This window comes from Macrobrachium rosenbergii, chromosome 3, assembly GCF_040412425.1.
Source record: "Macrobrachium rosenbergii isolate ZJJX-2024 chromosome 3, ASM4041242v1, whole genome shotgun sequence".
Taxonomy (NCBI): domain Eukaryota; kingdom Metazoa; phylum Arthropoda; class Malacostraca; order Decapoda; family Palaemonidae; genus Macrobrachium; species Macrobrachium rosenbergii.
Genome location: NC_089743.1, coordinates 26,224,870 through 26,250,835, shown reverse-complemented (window position 1 = coordinate 26,250,835; position 25,966 = coordinate 26,224,870). Strand labels below are relative to the sequence as shown.

The following is a 25,966-nucleotide window of genomic DNA, read 5'->3' as shown; positions in this document are numbered from 1 at the left end:
TGAACTAAAGACAGATTTCTTATGTTATTTTATGTGAGTGAATTTTTAACCAAAGTATCGCCAAGATTTTTTATAACAATGAATATCATGTTCATCCACATAGTAATTACTGTATTTGATTGCACAGAAGACCCCCTCCACTATTTTTAGAAAGGAATGTTATGAAAAAATTTGTGTATGTGTATACACATTTAATGTTACCTAAATATATAGCTTCAGTATGGCAGAAAAACTTGAAAAAAAAGCATGCAACCAGGGGAGCAGGAAAAATTTTTTAGATAATATTTCTACTTAATTTATAAGAGAAAACAAAAGTATATACTGTAGATATAGCAGAAGACATATTATAACACTCTCCTCCATTTCCTCTGCCTCCAGTGGATAACTCAAGCAGTGGCAGTGGGTACTTAAATTTACGAACAAACTTTGGTTAGATATAAGAAATTATTTAAAAGATTGTAAAGTAGAATTAAGACTCATATAGGTTAATTAAATAGAGTTATATACATGATTATGTTTTTAGTATGTAAAGTTGATTTGTAAGCCTAGCTCCCAGGCTAGCCTCTCTGTGTTTATTTACACATATGCACTGCACCAAGTAAACTACGCATTTACTGTACCCCCCACCTCTCTGGTACAGTATCTTTATTGACATTTAGTTAATGCAGTACAGTACAGGTATTATCCTACTTACAATGGGGTTAGGTTCCAAAGAACCCATTGTTTGTTGGAAAAAACGTATCTCGATTATAGCTTAGCCTACCATTGTTGTTGGAAAAAACGTATCTCGAATATAGCCTAGCCCTACACTTGGCCATTAAGTACCATCTGTACATATATGGTAGCCTACCCTACACTATAAAGTATACTCTATACATATACTGTATAGTAATTATTAATATCAGCTAATTCTGGAGGTTCATGCAGATTGACTTATGATAACTCAGTACAAAGAGACATTGAATAACAAACAAGAATTAGCTTAGCCTACATTATGGTATATTATATACATAAACAGTAGCCTACCCTACATTATATTGTACTCTATATACACATATTTTAATATCATATTATACAATCATCAACATAATGAGTATGCATCTTTTTCATGGCTGTTTTAAAAAGTTATGCTTTACTTCACTGTATCCAATAATATTGCATATACTGTACATTGCTTTTGTATCATAAAATACGATCATAGCGATCAATGTTTTGGTTCGTAAATCAATTACGCGGTAAGTTTATTTCGCCACATTTAACTCATTTCAGAGTGCTTTCTTGCTTCTAGTTATCATAAATGAATCTCTAGATACTGTACTTTATTTATATGGGACAAGGTTATTTGTCTTTATACAAAGTGATTTTAAGTCGAAATATAACTTAAATACATCTTGTAGTGAAATTAATATGCTATTATTTTCGTTAATAGATGACAGCCGTTGGGGCATGTTTGTTTTATGTAAAAAAGAAAATCAAGATTCTGTTCTCTATTTTCACTTGATTTCATCATAATACGAGCTTTACGTATTTTATCATATATTGTCGTGAAAAGAGCAGTTATATGTGTTCTATCATGCCCAGTAGTTTTGATTAAAATACTTTCTCTCCAATTTTATTTATGGTTGAGTTTCATCTGCATTGCCAAGGCACGATAATTTATGGTCATTAGCAGCTTGAACATTGGTTTCTCATCTTCATCTACAACTTGCAGCTTAAATTTAGCAGTATATTTCCTTGCCGATCTTTTCTCCATGACAAATAAGGGTATAATATAAACATATATAAGTCCTATTCTACTTAGCATCATTTGTAACATAACTATGGTAATGTTTAGTACCGTACGATGGTTGAAACACAAGTAAAACAGCTGTTGGTATCTGATTTGGTTGTTAGTAGCAAAACAGCAGTTTCTAGTTCAATTATTTATGGCTGTGCACATTTATGCAAGAGTATAATTTTACTAACAATACTTTTATCATTCTCTTTTACTTTTTTAACTGGAAGATGGGAAAAAGAGTGGAGGAAAAGAATTTGAGCTATTGTAATTTGGTCTCTCTCGCTGCCTGATTGTACGCTGCTCCCTGTGCCTGCGCTAAATTTAAAAATATTTTCTAAATATTTTCGTATCGGTATTAATTGCTAACCCCATCGCAAAATCGAGTTATCGTAAAGCAAATTATTGTAACTCAAGCACTACCTGTATTGTGATTAATGCAGTAGTGTAGTGTTACATACATATATTATTTGCAATGAATCTTGCCTGCTGTTAAATTTAGCTTCTATCTAATGGCTCGATCAGCATTCAAAATAAACAAAATATCACTTGGCTGACCCAATTTCCCAAAAGGTTGTGTTGGAAATGTTTACGTTCTTGTTGGATTCTTCGTGCTATGTTCGTTATAATAAGTTTGACTATTTTTGGCTGATTTTCTTTGCACGATGTTGTGCTTGTTTTTTGTTTTCGCATTATGTCATCAACAGCAGGCAGAGTTAGAAGCATTAGGCTGTACAGGCTGTCCCCGGTTATCGGCGGGGTTCCGTTTCTGAGGGTGTGATGATAACCGAAAATCGATGATTTCGGGAGATTTTCCGGGGTTATTGGTGCCTCTGTTAGGTATGTATCGGCGCCAGTACCCAATTATCGGCGCCGATAAGCGGAAATCTGCTATTTTCAGTGCCGAAAATTGCAGAATTTCGTTGCTAGACAAGCCCCATAAAACCGGATCGCTGTTAACCGAGCCCGCTGTTAACTGGGGATTGCCTGTATAGAAACGAGTTTTGTGTGAACCAAATGTTTTGGTTGTGCATGTTATGTGTGTGTGTGTCTTAGCCTACCTGTAGGGACATGAGTGTGCTTTTTCTTCTCATTGTGAAGAAAATAAAGGAGTGGGCTGATGAGAGGATGAATAATTTTGAGAAGTTTCGGGAGATGCATGGGGTCAGTAGATTACATAGACAATTCGTTAGGGTTGGCCATAAGCCTACTCATATTATCATTCTTCCAGTTTTGCTTCTCCTCCTCCTCCTGAGAAGTTGATTCCTCCCTCACTCCCTTTATTCTGCCTTCTTATGCTCCCTGTGTGGCTCACAAGAAAAATGGTAGGTAAATGTAGGAATATTTGTTTATTGTTTAGGCATTTGAGAGAGGTATTGGAGCCTTAGTCTCTGCAGCCTGTCCTCTGTCCTGCCCTGCATCAGTTGGTCTTCTCTGATAACAGGGAACCAAGGCATGTCTCAGGGCCAAGGTCTGTGCCCTTTGCCACTTCTCTCTCAACTGTCTTCCATCTTGTATTTGATGCAGTCTCCAAAGGATTTATTTGGTAGAGTTTAGGGCTCATGTTTACTGGCTCATGTATTATCCTTTTCTGGAGAGCGATAGTGGTGTTTTTGAACTGGAGTAGTTATCTAAGGGTTATAGACATAGTATTAAATTTACTTCAGCAGTTTGTGATTTGCTGTTATGGTTTGTACTCTTAGAAACCAGTGTTCATTTATTTAGGTGTCATGAAAAAGTAGTGATCCAGTTGAACAATTTTGGGGAGTAAACCAAATAGTCTGCTAAACCTAAACTTTATATAAGTAACTTACCCAGTAATTACTTAGCCTAGAGTTTCTACTCTACGGCAGCTAAAATTTTGAAAATTCATGGTAGTAACACACTTTTGTTTATGTAGGTGATTAGCCCGGTCCACTTTTGGGGTAAGAGAGGAACAATTAAACCAAGAGCTCAATTTGTTTCTGCCGGCTTAAGACCACACATAATGTTAAGATTCTCAGCTGAATTTGAATTCTTTGGTTGAGATCTTCCCAGTTGGTAAAGTATTTTTGACCTGGTAGCCTTTGGCATTGATTAGTTAGATAGGTTTTCAGTGAAAACCTTTATTGTGACTTAGTTCTCTTAAGAGACTTACTGATTTTGTCTTGTACTGCTGCTTGACTATGTCAGACTCTAGCTCTTCTAGTTTTCGGTGGTACTGTGAGTATTGCTGCACCCATTGCTTCGCACAAGGGTGCAACCACTACCCAAGGTTCTTTGGAAGCCAGGCTACCAGTGCCAGTCAGGCTAGCCAGGCCAGTCAGAGTACCCATGCCACTGATATGGGACTCTATGCCAGCAAGGTCCAGTGTGAGCAGGTGACAATAGTCTCTCTCAACAAGAACTGGCCAGGGGTTCCAGGAAAGTGACTCTGCCCAACTGTCTATGTCATCCAGACTTAACAAGAGGAGGTCCCCTGTTTCACATTCTGCACCTGTAGAAGCTTTGGGTTCTCAATAGGCTGGGGCATGTTCATGGAACAGCCCTCCCCAATGTTTGTATGAGCCATGTGGCCACGGTCACTGCAGGTTAACGATTGTCCATTGCCTAACAAACCTAGGAAAAACTCTGTCTTTTCCAGACTGGGCAAAGGTGCCCGAGATTGCTCCCCTGTTGTTTCCACCTCCTTTAGTGTTCCTGAGAGGCACATGCCAGGATTGGGAACATTTGTGATCCTATCCTATCCTTTCCACAGAGGCCTACATTCCTGGATGGGTCTTAGGGCCCGACAGGTCATTTGCCCGAGTGGTGGAGCAGTCTCTTGGGGGCTCTGACAAGTTTCCCCTAGCATGCAAAGGGAGTGTCTCAGAGGTTTGGGAACTGGAGGGACCAGAGGGTCCTTTACCCCAGGACTTGGACACCCTTGAGGTGCAGAGGCACTTCTAGGTGATCATACATCTAATACATGAGCATAATGACCTTGAGGGAGAGGGTGTGGCATTTTCTCAGATTTATTTTCTGCCATTGAGTGGTGTCTTCTGTAGGCAAGTTTTCTGCCATTGAGTGGCATCTTCTGCTGACTTCTATTCTGCCATCAATCCCCATGAGCTCTCTGAAAGACTCTTGGCCCTTGATCAGCTTTCCATGGTCCAGGCTTGCCTGCGGGGTTTTGGATCAAGTAAATTCTTTTGTTTCTGGGTGGGGGAATTGGCTACAGTCCAGCCAGTCTAGCAAGATACATCCTCCATCAAATGAAGTACTATTTACCAACCGAGAGTGACAGTCCAGCTAAACAGGTTGACCCAGCTTTGACTCGTTTGTCTCCTGGTATTACTCTCTGCTGTCTCCGTGCAGAGGGAGTCTCTCACTCGCAGGTGGAGGCAGTGTGTTGGAATTGGCTGCCATGTCAAAGCTTCAAGGAGTCTCGTGGTTGGACCTCTGGTCCTTTACGCTAGTGTGGATGGCATTCTCGTCAGGAAGTCATAATCCTGACGGAGATGCTTCATTCAAGAGACTGCTACTGTTTGGAGGTAGGGCCATTACCTATCTAGCCCTTCAGACAGCAAACCTGTGGTCTTATTTGGTTGTGAACAGGCTTGGGGTAATTGTAATTTAATTGAAATGTAATTAATTACACTTTTTTAAGGTAATTGTAATTGTAATTATGATTGCAATTGAATTTTTCAAATAATAAAGTAACTATTTTTAATTGTAATTGAGTCATGTTTTTATAAAATGAATTACGATTACATCATATTAATAGTGCTTTGACAGATTTATATACTGTTAATGTTAATTTTTGCAGGAGGTCTAAAATGGCAAAGATATGTTTCTTTTGTATTTGTACTAAAGCTTTTACAAGTTACAACTTACAGTTGTTGGATAAAAACTTACAGTTGTTGGATAAATTGATTTTAAAAGGAGACCAAATTCACGTACAGGCTACGTTCTTTTTTGCAACAATCTGCATTTTGTTTGTTTTTTCCATGGGGATAGGTGTACAAAAACATAATTGCTGAACAAATAGGACATATGTATTTGTAATTGTAAATAAAATTTTGAATGATTAAAAGTAAGTATAATTATAATTGTATTTGGTATTTTTTCCATCCTTGTAATTGGAGTTGTAATTGTAATTTGATAATAGGACAAGTAATTATAATTGTAATTGTAACTGACATGATGCATATGTAATTACTTCAAGCCTGGTTGTGAAGAGGCAGGATACAGTGCTATCCCAACTCTCCAGGTATATCAGACCACAGTTGGTTCTGGCACTCAGGGATGTACTGGCACTGGGGTCTACCTCTCTCTTCCCTCTGAGTGAGGTAGAGACCGCAGTGGAAAGGTTGTGCACAGACAATAACATCATTCTTCATCATGCAGCATCATACAAGGCCTCTGGGCTTTCCCAAGGCACTGGAGCCAGACCTTCAGGTTTAGGCTAGAGGAAGTCCCAGGCTTCCTCTGCTCCTTATGTCGCCTCCCAGCCGCCTTCTGCTCCTGTAGGGAAAGGGACACAGCCATGTTCCTTTCAGCCCCCTGTCTGCTCTTGGAGCGCATACAAGGGCAAAAAGAAGGGAGGACACTAAGGTCAGTGTTGCTCCCCACCTGCTGGCAATATTGACGGGGTGCCTGTTGAGCCATTGGGTAACATGGAGTGGAGAACTAAGTAGTAGATGTTCTATGGGAAGGGTATCTATTTCCTTTTTTGAGTCCCCACCATCCATTTTTTGTTCATCAGTTGTTACAATTTGGGCTCGAATCGTCAGGTTCTCTGCAAACTTACTTAAATAAGGAACTTCTGCCTCAAACAACATCAAACAAATGGAGGCAGGGTAAAAGAATACAGAAAGAAAACTCACAATAATACTATTATGTATTTATTTACAGTTGATACAGTTAATGAAAAAGACTTGCATTCACTTGACACACTGTTGTATTAAGAAAATAAAACAAAATAGGTGAAGGTAGGGGAAATGGGGTGCAAGACTGGACAACAAAACAAGTATACAGTACAAATAACTGGTAGATTATCCTTTGATGCAGGGCATTTGATGCTGGTTCACACTTGACACTGGCAGTTTCACTCAGGGTGGGACAGCAGTTCCATAGTATTGGCCTTCGAAGTTTCCAGAGGCTATGTAGGCTGTTACTCTGTTTCTCCCTTGGCCCTGACACACCAAAACATCCGAAGTCGGGCTCTCGTACCCTTCTTCTCTGTCTTCATACTTTGTCTTCAGTCCTTGTTCTGTCTTCTCCTTCTGTCCTCACAAAGGCAATCCTATGGGAGCTTATATACTAATAAATGGGCGGAGCTAATGACGTCACTTTTAATGATCATTGGTTCCTTACTTTGAGTTTATTGCAATTACTGGTTTTGATTGGAAACCCATTCATCACGCCACATCAGACTAGAAACTAATACAGTGGTTTTTCGGTGAAAACTTGCTTCATGGGGCATTGAAATTCTTAGCAAGTTCCAACAAAGATCATGTAGGACTACCAAAGGGTGACATAAGACAAAAATGGGCACCATCAGATCCAGGATGACACTATCTGGACATCCACACAACTACACTTAATAAAAAGAACATTTATTTTTGTTTTCAGTAGTAATCCTCCTTAAACTGAAACAAAAAAGTAAAATTAACCAAATGTTATTATCTCAAATTAAAAGACAGCAAAGAAACTGAAAACTATTTCATACGTAACCTCCGGAACTAATGAATAATCTAAGAACTTTCACCAAACCAAAACACAACTTTAGCAAAACTAAGAATTTAACATAAAAGGAGAAAACATCTAAAAGGAAAAAGAAAAAATTGTCACCTTAAACTAACCACTCGCTTCATACTTGACATACTGAAACCCTCTGGCTAGGAACTATTGAGTTACTTTTCAGTAAGTACTACAATGTTTATGTATTTGTTGTGCACTGCAATCCAGATATTGATGATTATATATTTTACTGTCTCTTGGAGAGGATTAGTATGGCTCAGTCAGAGGATTCAAAATCTTCATCATTATTTGTGGAGACTACAATGCAAAGCACAGTGAGCACATGGCTAGCGGTGTGCTTGAGTTCTGTGTAATCTCCAATTTTGTTCAGCTAATTGAGGAACCCACACATATTTCTAGTAATAGATTAGACCTCATATCCACAGATGTTCCAGTTATCATCAAGTCCAAGGTCTGTGAGTGTATATGTATTTCAGAAAATACGGCCGCTTTAATATTACTGTGTTATATAGATGTGATGAAAGAGAGTTAGCTGTGAGATGGAACTGGGGCAAGCCGTCACTTGCAGAATCGTTGTATTCAGCAAATAGTTGGTCATCTCAGCAGTTAACCTGATGAACACACGATATTGGCTCTGTCATGTGACCCGAGTTGGTATGTGCGTACATGAGTTAAATGACACGTTAGAAATCTAGATTTTGTGTCTAATTCTGCCCAAAAATTAGTCCGATCGTTCATTAGCGGAGCTAGAGCGAGATCGTGAAGACATTTTTGAACTTGTGTGGGAAGTGGACGTAGTCTTTTACCATTTCAATATTCTATTTTATTGTTCTGTTTTACCAGTATATAACCATGCATTTTAGACTTTTCATTATTATGTTTTACACTTGCATATTTTTGGGAGAGTATTATTTGTGCTTAATTCTTTCGACAGATGTCGGTGGTGGTGGTGTGGTGAGAACATATGTGAGAGGACATGATGTTATCATGTTGGTGTGATCATAGAGAAAGACAGATGCAAAACCTTTGCAATGTCTATAATTTTTATGTGGTAGACTTTTCGAGACTAGACCTTACAATGTCTAAGATAGAGTATGTGAGAGTTTTTGAATTTGCAGGCTATTAGCCACAATCAGATTTTTAGTTGGACTGAGACTAAATCTTGAGTTAGATGTTTTTTACTTGACAATTTCATTTATGATGCATTTTAATCTTCGCTTTGTTTGTTCATTACTTGTTGGGTTGCTTTAAATAATAAATCTATTTTTGTAGGAAAGATTGCGTTTCCTTAGATGACCCATTTCATTTCTTTAATGTGGAATGCGAGAGAGAGAGAGAGAGAGAGAGAGAGAGAGAGAGATGCCGTTCCTGAAGGTAGATCGCTAAAGGCAACGTTACGTAGTATTCCTACACGGAATATTTTATCTGTTTCCAAGGGGGGGTAACATATGCGTTTCCAACCATTGTGCCATTGAGTTGGACATATCTCAGATGCTATCATATGCTGTATTGGGTCCAGATCCCAAGAAGTTAAATAAAATGCTGACGGCTATTTTAGTAACTAAGGTATATAACTAGAAAGGTTATGAAGACTAGGACAAATGACTAACCTTTCTTTGATGATGCATGTGGAGGAGCTTACTTTGACAAACAGACCAAGTCAGCACACAGAGACAAAGTTGTTCACATGGAAATTACACCATCTCTTGTGTCTTGCCTTGCTGTGAATAGAATTTACTATGTAGCAGAGAGAAATTGCAGTAATTCCTTAAAGAGGAAACTTGAAGGAATTACTCAGCCTCACCTGTGGTGAACCAATTGACATCTCCTATCTTTGGTTCAGGCTTGTCGTCCATTCCCCCACTACTATCTTTGGTTCAGGCTCGTCTCCATTCCCCCACTACTAATACTAGGTGTTGGTAGATTAGTTACTGGCCCTAAGTAAAAGACTGAAATACTTCATCGAGTTTTTGAAGTTCAGCAATCAGCTGAGAATGTCCCTCTCCCTGATACTAGTCATCCTGAACCTATTCTTAAAAAATTTGCATTTCGCTCTAGGGATGTTGAGAAAATTCTTGATAAACATGATAGTGTCTTCCCTTTGTTTTTTAAAAAGCTTTTTAGTGCGATGTCTCTCAGGATCAGTGTATTCTGTTTATTTTTTAACGTAGTATCTTTGTGGATGAGCTCAAGCTTAGTAATACAGTGCCTATTCCAAAGAGTGGCACATTTTCCCTATGCTCTCCAAAGCTGCATTCTTGAAGAGCCCGTCAGTTTGGCAGGTACAGTATTGCATACAGGGGCGTGGTGTGTCAGACCACCATGACCTCCTTTTACATGTCGAATGTTGCTCACAGGTCCTTCGACACATTTTCCCTGAGTACTGTGGTGGTTACTCAACAAGAGTATAGCTAGCCCAGCTCTTCCTTTGGGACAGGTAGTACCTCGTCTAAGGTATTTGGTTAGCACAAGAGAGAGTTGTGTGAGTGACTGGTTCTTGGCAAGGGGAGAGGAGGACAGGTAATAAAGCAAACCTGTTGTTTCCATATGTGCCTGTTGTATTCTCTCTGACACTTTGTCTTTGGGGGTCCTACAGCCTGATTAAGTAGTGTAATTGCATTGCAAACCCAGAAGTCTAGCAGCTGCTGCGTCTCATATGTACAGCAAGGTCGTCTTTCCTTTGCCCCTGGCAGACCAGGAGGATAACATTCCCAGGTTGGGTGTATCAACCAGTCGGTTGAGAGAGTACCCAGATTCCTCCCTTCAATGGGTAAGTCTCCTGTGTGAAGAATAAAGGGTAATTTTTGTATAGGAATAGATATCAAATTTTAAAAGTAATTTGTATTTTTCCAAACATACAAACCTTAAATTCTTTACCTCAGCCACCCCTCTCATCTGGCACCTGGACTGGAAGGCAAAATGGAGTGCAGACTGACAGGTGGGCTGGGCTTCACCCTACTTGTTAATAGTTATCTACTGTGTCATTAATTTTAAACAGCTGTTTCCAGCTCGAATGTAAATTCCCAGGTGTATGTTATGAGAAATACAAATTGCTTTTAATGTTTATGGTGTGTAAGATTGGTGTACTGTATATTGAGTCAGAGTTATTTACATCAGTTTTATTGATAGTGTATGTCTGCTTTACACACATATGTTGAATTCCAGCCAAGAGATTTATGTGAATTGTTGTATTTTCAGCATCAACTTCAGTGGTGACAGCGAGTTTCTGTGCTGCTCTAGTGACAAGGGAACTATCCATATATTTGCTCTCAAGAATACAAAGTTGAATCGTCGATCAACGTAAGTACTTTATCCGTTAATATATAATGACACTTTTCATATAACTAAGGTTTTTTGCTAAACATCTAATTGATTGCAGTTTGGTGTAATTGTACATTTGTAGGTCAGGTGTGATAGTGTTTATTTCTTCGTTCTAACCCCATTGACCGTATACAATATAATCTGATCAAGATCCAGATGCCTTCATTTTATGTGGCCAGTCATTCTATGTGGTCCAGGCACCATACTGTACATTCTTTGTTGAAACTCCATGCAGTAAGCAAAGTGTTGCAACACTCCTAAGATTTAGTATCTGAGTGATTGGTGTGATTGTCCTTGTTCATTTACAGTATTCTTGTAATGTGCATGTAGTTTTTCATATTTTGGAATGAATTTTAATTGATTTCACTTCAGTTTTACATAATTCACTAGTGTTTTATTATTAAGTTAGGTGGGATGTAGGTATGTAGAAAATCCATGTTAATCTTACAAACTGTGCACCATACAATAGACCTTGCCTTGGCAGGTGTTTATTAACAATTGTATGTTAGGCACCAGTCACGTAATGTATGCAACTCATCATTCAGTAGGACAGCTGTGTCAATTTTAAACATTTTGTTTGGGCTTATTTTACTGCTTATGAATTGCATTGACTAAAGCTGTATGACAGAAAATGGGTATGCACTGTACCATAAAAAATGGGAAGAGGTCATGGTAAGACTAAACTTTAGAGTTAACAAGTGCACATTACCCTGCAGGTGTATTTCATTAATCTTTTGTGTTTACTCACTTTTTTTTATTTTTATATTATTGAAGTGTTGAATACTCTACTTTACAATCCTTTGTGAATACAGTACTTTATCCATCACTTGTAGCTTGAAGTGTGACCATAATGGAGCACTAGTCAGGAGGATCATGACAAAAGCCTGAATCAAGACATCCTGCTTGCTGAGGTACAATATTTATGGGTTTACTTAAGACATATGCTAATTGGGTTGTATGTATAATGTATTACTGTATTACTATTGCACTTGTGTGTGTGTGCCTGGGGTAGGGAAAGCAAACTGTGAGGGCAGACTAATGTATGAGATAGGGCAAACACCAAATATACCGTAAGCTTTCATCCTAAAACACTAATACAGCACTTTAGTATTTCATTATCACTTCAGTATTGTAATATTTCAATATGTATAATTTCTGAGCAGCTAGCTATAACAAGGTGAGAAAACCGGTTTAGGTGAGCTGTAGCTACTGGGAAGGTTCACTGGAAGGTGGTGGTTCAAAATAATGAAGTTGCTCATATACCTATGGAGGAAGACAACCGGTTATTACCAGTCAAAACTTAAAATCTTATTTATTATAGGCAGTCCCCGCTTACTGGTGGCATCGGTTAACAGTGTTTCGGTGTTACAGTGCTTGGCTAGCGACATCCTTAACAAGATTTTCGGCGTCTGTAAGCGGTTTATCAGCACTGATAACCAGTTAACGGTGCTGTTAAGTGGGTTACTGACACTAACAGCATTGTAAACGCCATTTATTACCATAATTCTTTTGATATTCCGGTTAACGATGATTTTCGGTTATCGTCACTTGGCCGGGAACGGAGCCCCTACCGTTAACCAGGGACTGCCTGGTTAACCTCTGTTATTACAGGTACAATGTAATTATTATTATTATTTTTATTATTATTGCCAGCAGTGTCATTCTGTTTTGCTGCACTTACGATTAACATCCTCAAGCTGCTGCAGCTTGTTTCAATTTTTTTTTTTTTTTTTTTCTGGTATTCTCGCTGGAATTCAGTGAAGTATTGTCACTTCTGTGTAGCCTTCAAGCTGCTTGTTTGCTTTTGCCGGTTTGATTAGTTTTTTAATTAGTTATGTCTGATTCGAGTGCTTCTAGTGTTCACTATTGTGACGAAGGCTGTAAGTCTAGGCTGACTAAGTTTTGCTATGATGCTCATACTATGTGCAGTAATTGTAGGGGGCAGGTATGTTCTAAGGAGAGTACTTGTGATGAGTGCACGGATTGGGATGAGAAATTTGAAGGTTCTTGAATTACATCTTAGTAAGCTTGAAAGGAATAGTGGCCTCTAGGGCTGAGAGTAGGGCTTCTGTTAGCTGAGATTCTTCCCCTAAGCCTAAGTCAGATCTTGGTCTTGCTATTGCTTCTACCCCTGGTCATGCTCTTTCTTGTATTCCCAGCCCTCCTTCTATCATTCCCCATACTCCCGTGCTTAGCTCCCATGCTTCTAACCCCGATGCCATTGCTAACCTTGAATCCAGATTCAATAAGAAGTTAAACCTGGTAGTGAGTTCAGTGTCTGAGATAAGGGCATCCCTGAAAGTCCTAGTGGACAAAGTGTTTTGTGAGAAAGTGTCTTGTGAAGTGCAAGTAGAGGAGGTGGCTTCTCATCCCACTGACTCTCCTCGACAAAGGTCACTGTCCCACTCCCCTAATCCTGGGAGAAGACTTACCAGAGGTCCAAGGGAGGCTGGTGGGGTTTGCCCACGGGTTGCCGCCTTTCTGCTGAGCCTGTTGCAAAATCCCAGGTTTCAACAGACAGCCATTGGAAAGGCATGTCTCTGGCTGTGGATTGTTTGTCTTCCAGTTCATTGTCCAATTCTGATCATGGGTGCCACAGGTGCTTCCTTGAGTCGTCTCGGCCATTGAAGAGGCATGTGGACGACACCATTTGGTCCTCTCCGCTGCCTGTTAAGCGGTACAAGGGGGCTTTTGGCGGCCCACAGCCTTCTTGCAGCCACGCTGTGGTTCCCTCAGTCTTTTCGTCAGTCCGACTTCTTACTCATCCATGGGATTTGCCAGAAACTTTCTCTCTTGATTGCCTTTTTGTCACCACTCCAAGCGCCCATCGCCTAAGCTTCTGTCTCATCTCTAGCACCCTGCACCCACTCCTGAGAGCCCAATCCCAGCTCCAGTGCACCCAGCACTAGCTTCTTCCAAGTGCCCAGTGCCACTGACCATGCACCCGGCGCCAAGTCTTCATCAACTGTCTACCTCTCTCAAGCACCAAGTGCCCACCTTGGATCAAGATGAGCCTTCTTTGGTGCCCATCAGGCAACAGCTTTCTGATATCATGAGCTTCCTTAAGAAAGCTCCCACTTCTAAGCCTGCTCATGACTAATCCCTGTCTTCAATCTCGTCAGAGGATGAAGAGATCAACCAAGACCCTGCTCCTCCCCCAACATATGCAACTTCTTCTTCTTCTTCTTCTTCTGTCATGTCATGTCATGTCATGTCATGTCATGTCATGTCATGTCATGTCTGTCTGTCTGTCTGTCTGTCTGTCTGTCTGTCTGTCTTGTCATGCATAGACAAACCCATCAGGGATGGTTCCTCGGAACTCGCAACCCTCTTCTCTTCTGGGGTTCTGAAGAAAAGAGAACTTTGTTGCTCCTTCACCACAGAGGAATCACAAAGTCTTAGAGGTTGGCGTTGTTATTTTCGCCCCTGGATTTGCTTCCCCTTTTCCCACAGTCGATTGTAGAAGAAATTGTTTTGGACCTCCAGAAGAAGTCCACTCACCTCTTAGCTCAGTCTTCCAAGCACCCCAAGAGTTCTTTGTTGTTGTCGTTTGTATCTAAGGAGGTCTCTCCGCTGCAACGACATGCCTTGTGTGGAAGCAAACTTAAGTTGCAAACTAGACCCTGCTCCAACATCCAGTTCCCAACTAGAACCATCAAGAGGAGCTCTTCCAAAACAATGCCCAAGAAGTGAACAAGAAGTAGGAGCCAGACTTCTCCATTTTTGGGAGAAGTGGGATCACAGAGGGGCAGACCAGTGGATCGTCAAGATTCTGAAGGAGGGCTACTGCATCCCTTCCATGGAGAACCCTTCTTTGGTCACCTCTTCCATTGTTTTGACAGCCTACTGAGCAGGCTCAGAGAAGCATTTGGCCCTTTTGAAGGAAGTATCCTCTCTCCTTCTGAAGAGACCCATAGAAGAAGTCGAGGACATCTGCACAGAGGGCTTCTACAATTTTCTGTTTGCAGTTCCCAAAAATGTGGGGGGTTGGAGACCAGTCCTAGACGGAAGCAGCCTCAATCACTTCGTAAGGAAGACAAAGTTCAAGATGGAAATGAACCAGTCAGTTATGGCATCCATTCACCCGGGCGATTGGATGACAATGCTGGACATGTAAGACACATACTTCCATATCCCCATCCATCCAGACTCCAGGAAGTATCTCAGGTTCGTCTTCTAGGGCAAAGTCTTTCATTTTTGGTCCCTCTGCTTAGGCCTCTCCATGGCGCCTCAAGTGTTACTCGAGTTCTCTCCCCTCTTGCCAAAAGGCTTCACCTGATCAACATCATAATTTACCTGAACGACTGGCTTCTTCGATCCCCTTCAAAGGAGAAGTGCACGAAGGGCCTACAGACCATTCTTCGCCTTACTCAGGAACTAGGAATTCTTTTAAATTTTCAAAAGTCCCAGTTAGCCCCAACACAGGAGATTCTTTTTTTGGGGACAATTCTCAACTCTTGAACTTTTCAGGTTTTTCCGTTCCCAAGAGAATTGCTAACTGCCTCCAGACATTTTGCAGTTTTCTCTACCTCTCGTCGTGTTTTGCATGTCAATGGATGAGCCTACTAGGGACCCTTCTGTCCAACAAGACTTTCGTGAAGTTGGGCAGATTGCACACGAGAGTCCTCCAGTTCTACTTAAAAGCCAACTGGGACAGGAAAACCCAACCAGACTGTGTCGTGTTTCCCATCACTCAGGAAATAAAATTGTACCTCCAGCGGTGGCTGTCCTAAGGAAGAATTTCTCAGGGAAAGTCTCTTCATCCTCTGAGCCCCAACCTAGACTTCTGTTCAGATGCCTCAGATCTAGGCTGGGGAGCCCTTCTGGGAAATTGGGAAGTTTCCGGGACGTGGTCCCCAGAAGAACAGAAACTTCATATTAATGTCAGGGAGTTAGAGGCCATTCATCTAGGTCTTCAGTACTTCTCAACCATGACTTACAACAAGACAGTGGTAGTCCATTTAGACAATACCACCGCACTGTTGTATATCTGAAAACAGGGGGATGCTCGTTCCTTTTCCCTCTGCCAGGCAGCAAAGGATCTTCTTCTATGGGCACACCAAAATCAAGTGACACTGGTCACTTGATTTATTCAAAGGAACTAAATGTTCTGGCGGACGAGCTGAGCCATCGGAAGCAGGTCCTCTCCACCGAGTGGACCCTGGATCACATGGTCTGTCATGATCTTTGGAGACTGTAGGGCAAACCGACTCTAGACCTGTTTGCCACTTCGAGAAACAATCGCCTTTCTCTCCTCTGCTCTCCAGCCCTGGATCACCTAGCATGGGCAACAGATGCCATGCTCCAAGTCTGGTAGTTGGATAACAGGAACTTAAAAGTAGGAGTACTTCTGTGCACTCCCCTCCAGAGATGCTTCTGTTCTCGGACACTTCAACGAGGGGTGGGGCGCACATTTGGAGGAGTTGTTGGTGTCAGGTGTTTGGAACCAGGATGACCAGCACCCCACATCAACATCAAGGAGTTGAAAGCAGCATTTCTAGCTTTGCAGGAGTGTCAGGACTGTGTGATGGGGCAATCCAGTGTGTTGATGAGTGATAACACTATGATTTGGCAGCAGACCCTCTTTTAAACAGGTTCTATTGAATATTATTGCTGCTTCAGCTGCATTTATTTTGTAGAAGACTTTTTCTATTTTCCTTATTGCGGACTTCTCTTCAGTGGAGGTGCGTGCTAACAGCTCGCCTATATTTGTCATTTCATGGGGAAAAGTCAAAATCTGGATTCTGCTTCTTTATATATTCTATACAGTTGGTTCTATACAATTGTTGCGCGACGCGTTTCGACAGACTCTTCTGTCATTCTCCAGCGGGAGCTAGTAGAGGACTGGCAGATTGCATAGGTCCTTTGAATTTATACACGGGTTTCAGCGGGGGTTCATGGATGGCGAATTCTGATTGGTTGCAGTCAGCGAACTTCAAGCCAAATTTCTGCGGCGGCTTCGATCCTGACAGATCTTCGCAACCTGGGAATGTCATTCATTCCAGCGTTCCCATTGGCCTGCCGTTGCGTGATGTCATGCTGGCTGACATCATCGGTAGTTTGGCTGCTATTGGGCTGCGGATGAATGATGTCATTATCTACTCTTTCTGTCATAGTCGGGATTGTCTCGAAGGGCGCCTCGCTCATCAGGGCATCTCCATTCTCAGGATTTGTCGTTTTCAGGTATTCGTTGGATTTGGCGGGTGTTCTGCATTAGTCTTCTTAAATTCGTGGGTAGGAGCGATGCCTCCTGCGTCGTATTCATTGTTGGTTTCTCTCGGCAATGAGGGCGCCTCTAGCAGGCGCAGTCGTCGAGGTTGGCAGCTCTCCCGATTATACTTATATTTTGTATAATACTGTCGCGGGAGATGGAAATATTGTGAATAGCACGGGCGTGGTTCATGATGGCACCCTCCTGGGCGTGGCAGGAGATCCTTTTAGACAGCGCGATCGTGGTCATTCCAATATAAGCGCTGGGGCATCCTCGGACAGGACATACAAATTGGTAGACCACGTTCTTCTGCTTGAGGGGTTCTCTTGCTGGCGGAGAGGGGTTATTTTTCATCACCAGATCACGGGTGCGGCGGTTCTTATAATAAATTACAAGATTTATTCTCTTACTGTCTTCGGTCGGGTGACGTTTTCCATGACGATTTTCTTCATGGAGTTCTCGTCCTCACGGTACTGGGGATGCATCCGGGCCTTATAATAGATCTTTATGTCATCTTGGGGGGCAGGTTGTGTGTTCTCACCGTTGTACCATTTTTCCAGGCCAGTTTGAATTTCTTTGTTGATGAGTTTGTTGGTTAAACCATTGTTCACCAACATTTGTGCAGCACGTTCGAATTCCTTGTTGGTGTCCTGCCAGGTGGAGCAGTGGGAGAGGGCCCTTTTAATGAAGGTCCTGACTGTCGTGTTCTTAAACCTAGCAGGGCACTCGCTATCCCCATTCAAGCAAAGTCCCAAATTGGTGGATTTTGTGTAGACTGATGTCTTCAAGTTCCGTTCCGTCTTTGTGACCATAACGTCGAGGAAGAGGAGCCGGTCGTTAAAAGGGCCCTCTCCCACTGCTCCACCTGGCAGGACACCAACAAGGAATTGGAACGTGCTGCACAAATGTTGGTGAACAATGGTTTCACCAACAAACTCATCAACAAAGAAATTCAAACTGGCCTGGAAAAATGGTACAACGGTGAGAACACACAACCTGCCCCCCAAGATGACATAAAGATCTATTATAAGGCCCAGATGCATCCCCAGTACCGTGAGGACGAGAACTCCATGAAGAAAATCGTCATGGAAAACATCACCCCGACCGAAGACAGTAAGAGAATAAATCTTATAATTTATTATAAGAACCGCCGCACCCGTGATCTGGTGATGAAAAATAACCCCTCTCCGCCAGCAAGAGAACCCCTCAAGCAGAAGAACGTATGTCCTGTCCGAGGATGCCCCGGCGCTTATATTGGAATGACCACGATGCGTCTGTCTAAAAGGATCTTCTGCCACGCCCAGGAGGGTGCCATCATGAACCACGCCCGTGCTACTCACAATATTTCCATCTCCCGCGACAGTATTATACAAAATATAAGTATAATCGGGAGAGCTGCCGACTCGGACGCCTGCGCCTGCTAGAGGCGCTCCTCATTGCCGAGAGAAACCAACAATGAATACGACGCAGGAGGCATCGCTCCTACCCATGAATTTAAGAAGACTAATGCAGAACACCCGCCAAATCCAACGAATACCTGAAAACGACAATCCTGAGAATGGAGATGCCCTGATGAGCGAGGCGCCCGCCTTCGAGACAATCCCCGACTACGACAGAAAGAGTAGATAATGACATCATTCATCCGCAGCCCAATAGCAGCCAAACTACCGATGATGTCAGCCGGCATGACATCACGCAACGGCAGGCCAATGGGAACGCTGGAATGAATGACATTCCCAGGTTGCTAAGATCTGTCAGGATCGAGTCACGCAGAAATTTGGCTTGAAGTTCGCTGACTGCAACCAATCAGAATTCGCCATCCATGAACCCCGCTGAAACCCGTATAAATTCAAAAGGACCTATGCAATCTGCCAGTCCTCTACTAGCTCCCGCTGGAGAATGACAGAAGAGTCTGTCGAAACGCTGTCGCGCAACAATTGTATAGAACCAACTGTATAGAATATATAAAGAAGCAGAATCCAGATTTTGACTTTTCCCCATGAAATGACAAATATAGGCGAGCTGTTAGCACGCACCTCCACTGAAGAGAAGTCCGCAATAAGGAAAATAGAAAAAGTCTTCTACAAAATAAATGCAGCTGAAGCAGCAATAATATTCAATAGAACCTGATAACACTATGGTAGTGATGTATGTTAACAAGTGGGCAGGTTTCATTTTGTTTCCTTTACACCAGTTGACAATGCAGGTGCATGAGTGGGTGGTAGCCCACTCAGTAGAGTTGTCAGCCAGGTAAATTTTGGGTTCTCAGAGTGTGATAGCATACAAGCTAAGCCCAGGTAAAGGTGACAGGAACTGAGTGATCACTACACACCTATGTAGTGAAGTTGTATGAGGTGTTGGGGACTCTGAGCATAGACCTATTTGCTACTCAGCCCAACAGGAAGTTACTTGTGTTCTCGATAGTCCCTGACCCATGAGCAGCCATGGAAGATGCAGTCCAGCATCCATGGGACAACCGTGACACACACTTTTCCACAGTTTTGCATATTTGGAAGGTAAATAACAGGGTGTTAGTAACTCTGAATCACAGGCTAACAATGGTAGCACTGAAATGGTTACATTTCTTAGAGGTGTCCAGATATGCAGGCTCTGCTGTCGGAAGTCCCAAGAGAGCTACCCATATGGCACAACCTGTTAACCCTTTAACGCCAAAGCCCTATTTACAAAAACGTCTCCCATATGCTGGCGGCGTTCGGTGAGTTAGCGCCGAAGCGGAAAAAAAGTTTTTTCAAAAAATCACCGCACGCTTAGTTTTTAAGATTAAGAGTTCATTTTTGGCTCATGTTTTTTGTCATTGCCTGAAGTTTAGTATGCAACCATCAGAAATGAAAGAAAATATCATTATCATATATAAATATTGGAATATATGGCAGCAAAAAAAAAACGCATATATAATTGTATACAAATCGCGCTGTAAGCAAAACGGTTAAAGCTAATGAGTTAATTTTTTTTAGTTGTATTGTACACTAAATTGCGATGATTTTGGTATATAACAAATTTTAAAACGATCAAAGCAACACAGAGAAAATATTATCACAGAATGATGCATGAATTCATAACGCACGGACGTAAAAAAATGTTTTTTTAAAAAATTCACCATAAATCGAAATATTGTGCTAAAGACTTCCCGTTTGTTGAAAAATGAAGCTAATTGATTGAATATTACTAGACTGTAAGTGTTTTAGCTTACAATTGCAGTTTTCGACCATTTCGGTCGAGTTAAAGTTGACAAAGTCGAATTTTTTCTATTTATCGTGATTTATATGGAGATATTTCAAAACTGATAAAAGCTACAACCATGAGTTATTTTCTGTTGTATTCTGCATGAAATTGCTCACATTTTCATATATAACACTTTATGTAATGACTAATATAAAGTGGTGCAAATATTACGACAACGAGACGAAAGAATTTCTGAGATGTTCGGCCGAGTTACCAGCAAGCAGACGTAAGGAAAATGTTTTTTTAAAAATTCACCATAAATCGAAATATTGTGCTAGAGACTTCCAATTTATTGCAAAATGAAGTTAAACGATTGAATATTACTAGAATGTAAGAGTTTTAGCTTACAATTGCGTTTTTTTACCATTTCGGTCGAGTTAAAGTTGACCGAAGGTTGAAATTTTGGCAGTTATCGTGATTTGTGTGAAAATATTTCAAAACTGATAAAAGCTACAACCATGAGCTATTTTCTGTTGTATTCTACATGAAATTGCGCACATTTTCATATATAAAAGTTTATGTAACGACTAATGTAAAACGATGCAAACATTACGACAACATGACGAAAGAATTTCTGAGATGTTCGCCGAAAGTTATCGCTAGCAAGCAGACGTAAGGAAAAATTTTTTTTTTTTTTTTTTTTTTTTTTTTTTTTTTTTTTTCAGAAATTCACCATAAATCGAAATATTGTGCTAGAGACTTCCAGTTTCTTGCAAAATGAAGGTACATGATTGAATATTACTAGAATGTAAGAGTTTTAGCTATAATTGCATTTTTACCGTTTGTTCGAGTTAAAGTTGACCAAGCTTGAAATTTTGGCAGTTATCGTGATTTATATGAAAATATTTCCAAACTGATAAAAGCTACAACCATGAGTCATTTTCTGTTGTATTCTTCATGAAATTGCGCACATTTCCATATATAAAACTTTATGTAACGACTAATATAAAACAGTGCAAACATTACGACAACGTGATTTTAAAGAATTTCTGGCGCGGATGTAAGGAAAAAAGTTTTTTCAAAAATTCACCATAAATCGAAATATTGTGCTAGAGACTTCCAATTGGTTGCAAAATGAAGGTAAATGATTGAATATTACTAGATTGTAAGAGTTTTAGCTTAAAATTGCGTTTTTACCATTTCGGTCGAGTCAAAGTTGACCGAAGGTTGAAATTTTGGCAGTTATCGTGGTTTATATGAAAATATTTCCAAACTGATAAAAGCTACAACCATGGGTTGTATTTTGCTGTATTGTACATGAAATTGCACACATTTTCATATATAAAACTTTATGTAACGGCTAATATAGAACAGTGCAAAAATTACGACAAAATGACAAAAGAATTTATGAAATTTTCGGCTGAGTTACCGCCCGTGCGTAAGAAAAAAGTTTTTTCAAAAATTCACCATAAATTGAAATATTGTGCTAGAGACTTCCAATTTGTTGCAAAATGAAGGTACATGATTGAATATTACTAGAATGTAAGAGTTTTAGCTTACAATTGCGTTTTTCGACCATTTCGGTCGAGTCAAAGTTGACCGAAGGTTGAAATTTTTTATAGTCGACGTACGGTACGTCCACTTGGCACCCAACAGACAATTTTAGTCGACGTATGATACGTCCAATAGGCGTTTAAGGGTTAAGTGCCATCTGCATGTAGAGAGGTATCACCAGGCAGTGGAATCACTGGCCCTCCATTCTTGGAGACTATCCAGTATCTCCTTCAAGTGAGAGGTCTTTGGCACTGGACAGAGAAGAAGCTTTCTAGGTTCTCATGTAAATCCTCAGCAGCTGTATACCAGGGGAAAATGGCTTCAAGGTTACAGGTCTAACTTAGGCCAAGTTCTAAGACTTGAAGGAGTCTATTTCTTCCCGTTGTGGGAGATCTTGATGCTCTTGAGAAGCTTCGAACAGTCTCATCCTTCCAGGGAACTTGGGCCGTGACTCTCATTCTTTGAACCCCCACTTGTTGCCCATACAAGCTTCATAGTCAACAGACAGGGCTCTGTTTTCCTTCTTATCCTGGTATCGGCAAAGAGAGTAGGCAAGCTTCATAGCCTGTGTTTTGACAGTAAACACTCAAGGGGATGGGGATCAGCATCACTTGAATTTGTCCTGGAGGACTTTGTAGGTGATGATTCAGAGAAGATGCTACTGTGTCTTGTTAGGGTACTGCAGTACTACCTAAAGAGGACTAAGCATTTCAGGACTGAGTGTTGACGACTCTTCTTTAGTATAAGCAGGGCCAAGAAAGAGGTGTCCAAGAACATCATCTCTTTCTAGCTTCATGAGATGATCAAGTGGGCATATGACTTGCCCAGCAAAAAGGGGAGTGTACAGTCCAGGTGAGAGCTCAAAAGTCAGGGGCATTGCCCTGTCCTTGACATTCTGGAAAAACCAATCTTTACAGCAGGTGTTCTGTGTGTGGGTTTGGTCCCATCAGACCATGTTCACCTTCTTTTATCTGTGCAGGACATAGCCTGCAAGTTCTTGAACACGTTTTCCTTGTGTCTTGTGGTGGCTACTCAATAAGTTCTATAGTTAGACCAGCTCCCGTAAGGTAGCACCTCATTTAAGGTATTCTGTGAACAAGAGAGAAAGAGGGTGTGAGCCAAAGTGGCTGGTCCCCTTGTTTGTCTTTCCTATCTGTCTCGTAGGTCAGAGAGTCTGAAGCTCAGCTGAGTATGAGCTGCATGGACGAGCTGTCTAGGTAATCTATATGACTGGGCACCAGTCTGTCGCTTTTGTTGTAGTATGTAAGGCTGCAACTCCCACCTCTCATGGGGAGAGAAGGTTAGACATAAAACAAAGCTGTTGATAGTTATTAGCTGGTTTTATTGTCTTTGACTTGATTACCTTATTTTTTCCAGCCTTGTCATGTACTTGCTTACAAACCCATTACTTGAAGGTTTAGAAGTCTGTCATTTGCACATCCCATATGGGCAGCATGCTAGAGGTGCGGGATTCCTTTCTCTGCTCCTGTCAGACCAGAAAGATATCATTCCAGGTTGGGAAAACTTACCAGTCAATTCAGAGAGCACCCAGATTTCCTCCACCCGATGGATGAGTCTCCTAATGTGAAGAATGAAGGTTTGTAATGTGTAAGAGCAAGTAGCGAATTTTAAAAGGAATTTCCTAACTTACAAACTTGATGCTACCCTCAGCCTCAATCAGGACATGGACTGGACCAGTGAATGGGGTATGAGGTTGAACTCCAGTAAAACAAAAACACTATTTATCAGCAGATGTCACATAGATTTTCCAACCCATCATCCCTCTCTGATGGATGGGACTCTGCTGAATGAGTCTGAAGCTATAAGTATTCTAGATGCAACTTTTGACTAGTCTTACTTTTGAGAAACATTTAGTGAAAGTTTGAACAAATGCTGCACAAAAATTGTTTGTAAGGGCTCATATATTTGTAACAGCAACAAAATCAACACAAACTGTATAGTTCATTTGTTCTTCCTTTACTAGAATACTGTTCTCTAGTGTGGGAAGTCTGCCTCTGCCAGAGATTTATCTCTTTTAGATAGAGTGGTTTGTGGTGGTAGATTTCTGTTTCCTAATATTAGCAGTTATGACTTGGACCATCGACAAACGGTCTCTTGTTTGTCAGTTTTTCATTAGTTGTATTTTAACAGATCTTTCGCATTCACAATTGATCCATGATCCCCTTTTCCTGCCAAGAGCAACCAGATTCGCTAAAGAACAGCACCAATATGCAGTGAATGTGACTCGCTGCCGAACTTCTCAGTTCCAGAGGTCCTTTGTTCTTCACGCTGTTGGACTGTGTAACAGCCTCCCTGAGTATGTTGTGCAGTTGGAAGTTAAGAAGTTTAAGCAGAGCTGCAATGCATTATTACCCCAATAGAATTTTCCTTGTATTTTAATAATTTCCTTACATTTTTATTTATTTATTTATTTCCGTAATTTGTTAATATGTTAATTTATTTTTTTTCTAATAACTGATCTCCTCTTTCTGTATTTCCCATTATCTTCTGTTACTTCTTTCTGATGAATACCATATTCTTTGGAAGCTTGAATTTCAAGTCATTGGCCCCTGTGGGCTTGTTTCATATTAATAGGGTTCATCTTCTGAAAATGATAATAACAATTATGATAATAATAATAATAATAATACTGTAATAATAATAATAATAATAATAATAATAATAATAATAATAATAATAATAATATCAACAGTGACAAAATATTCTCCTGTGTACTTTAGACATATAAGTATGATAATTAAAACTAAAAATAAAAAAGCCAAACGTTGGGTCTTTTCATAGGATGTCCAGACACCACATGTAGATATAAACACGGTAAGTTACGTACACAAGGTGTTTGTGATATTACAGGATGAAATGGGAAATTGATGGTCACAGTGTAGCAGAAGATTAATATTACCATTTTGATAAATTTCTTGAAAGCAACATACTAAGAGTCAAGTCTATAATGCTTTGGAAGTACAGTTCATGGTATGGGAACACAGCAATGTGAAATGGCAAAGTGACTAAATTATGAATAAGACAAATGAATATAATATCTTATTCTAAAGACTGATAAAAAAGTTACTGTATAAAAATATATTCATGGTGATTAACCGTGGTAGGCTGTAGGTGAAATGAGGTAGGGTATGAGGTAGCTTGTATATTCCTGAATACTGAATTGCAAACTGATTTACGCCAAAATTCAGCTTTGGACTTGCGTGCAAGAACCTAACCCTGTTGTAACTCGACGCCTACCTGTATTAAGATATGACAAGGACTTTCTCAAAATATAATGACTTGCCTGCTTTATTGTGAATTCACCATTAAATTAGATCCCCGTGTCCTTCAAATTAGATAGTGTTAAGTTGAACACAAAATAGATGGTGTTAAGTTGAACAGTAATGGGTTACCTAAGGCAGTTTGACTTCTTGTGATATGTTTGTATTTATTACTCATTTCTGCTTTACTATGGGTAATGTTATAGATTGGTATTTATTTAGGCAAGCCTACAGGTCAGCCCACAGATATTGTATTTTAATGGTATCGTGTTTTTGTTCAGTGTATGTTATTTAATGTTTTTCTTTATATTTCCTTTGTTTCAATGAATTTTTGTATTAGAACACTATAAATAGTAATATAGAATTGCATTTAGTATTTCTGATATTACCGGCAGGTTTTCTGGCATAGGATTCCTTGGGGGTTACATGGAATCACAGTGGGCACTAGCAAATTTCACAGTACCTCCAGAATGTGCTTGTATATGTGCCTTTGGTGTCAACTCAACTGTGTATGGTGAGTACCAGTTGTTTATACGAATGAATGTAATTTGTTCCTAGTATGGTAGTAATGTAACAGTGGCTTTTTGTACTAATAATTCTTTCACTTTTCTAATTCACCAATATGTTAAGCAGACTGCAAAAGTCAAACTCAGGCTCACAAGGTTGTCATCTTGATAAAGAATAATTATTTTGTTAATTATTCTTTCATCCTTATAAATAGTATCAGTTTAAGATAGCAGGGCCCAAAATGAAACTCCAGAGCAGTTATCTTTTAAAAAAGGGATGAACTTTTTCAAACTTAGATTTATGGGAATTGATGCACCATCTCTAAGAAGTAGATATATGGGAGTTGATGCACCATGTCTAAGTATTGATTACTGAATTTTAACTAATAGATTGCAAAGGGTAGTTGATAGG

The 25,966-nt window shown here is 40.3% G+C and overlaps 1 protein-coding gene across 7 annotated transcripts in view; it reads left to right on the top strand.

Annotated features, from left to right (window-relative positions):
• The window catches only part of LOC136853546 (WD repeat domain phosphoinositide-interacting protein 4-like), a 448,994-nt gene that overhangs the window by 401,644 nt on the left and 21,384 nt on the right, over nucleotides 1–25,966 (top strand). For 5 of the 7 annotated variants that reach the window (XM_067129266.1, XM_067129299.1, XM_067129291.1 and 2 more), the window contains 2 exons: nucleotides 10,697–10,798; nucleotides 25,444–25,562. In XM_067129266.1, the coding sequence (XP_066985367.1) occupies nucleotides 10,697–10,798; nucleotides 25,444–25,562 (221 nt within the window). Of the gene's footprint in view, nucleotides 1–10,696; nucleotides 10,799–11,652; nucleotides 11,731–25,443; nucleotides 25,563–25,966 lie in introns of all 7 variants that reach the window. The other 2 variants (XR_010857497.1, XR_010857498.1) reach the window with 1 other exon arrangement.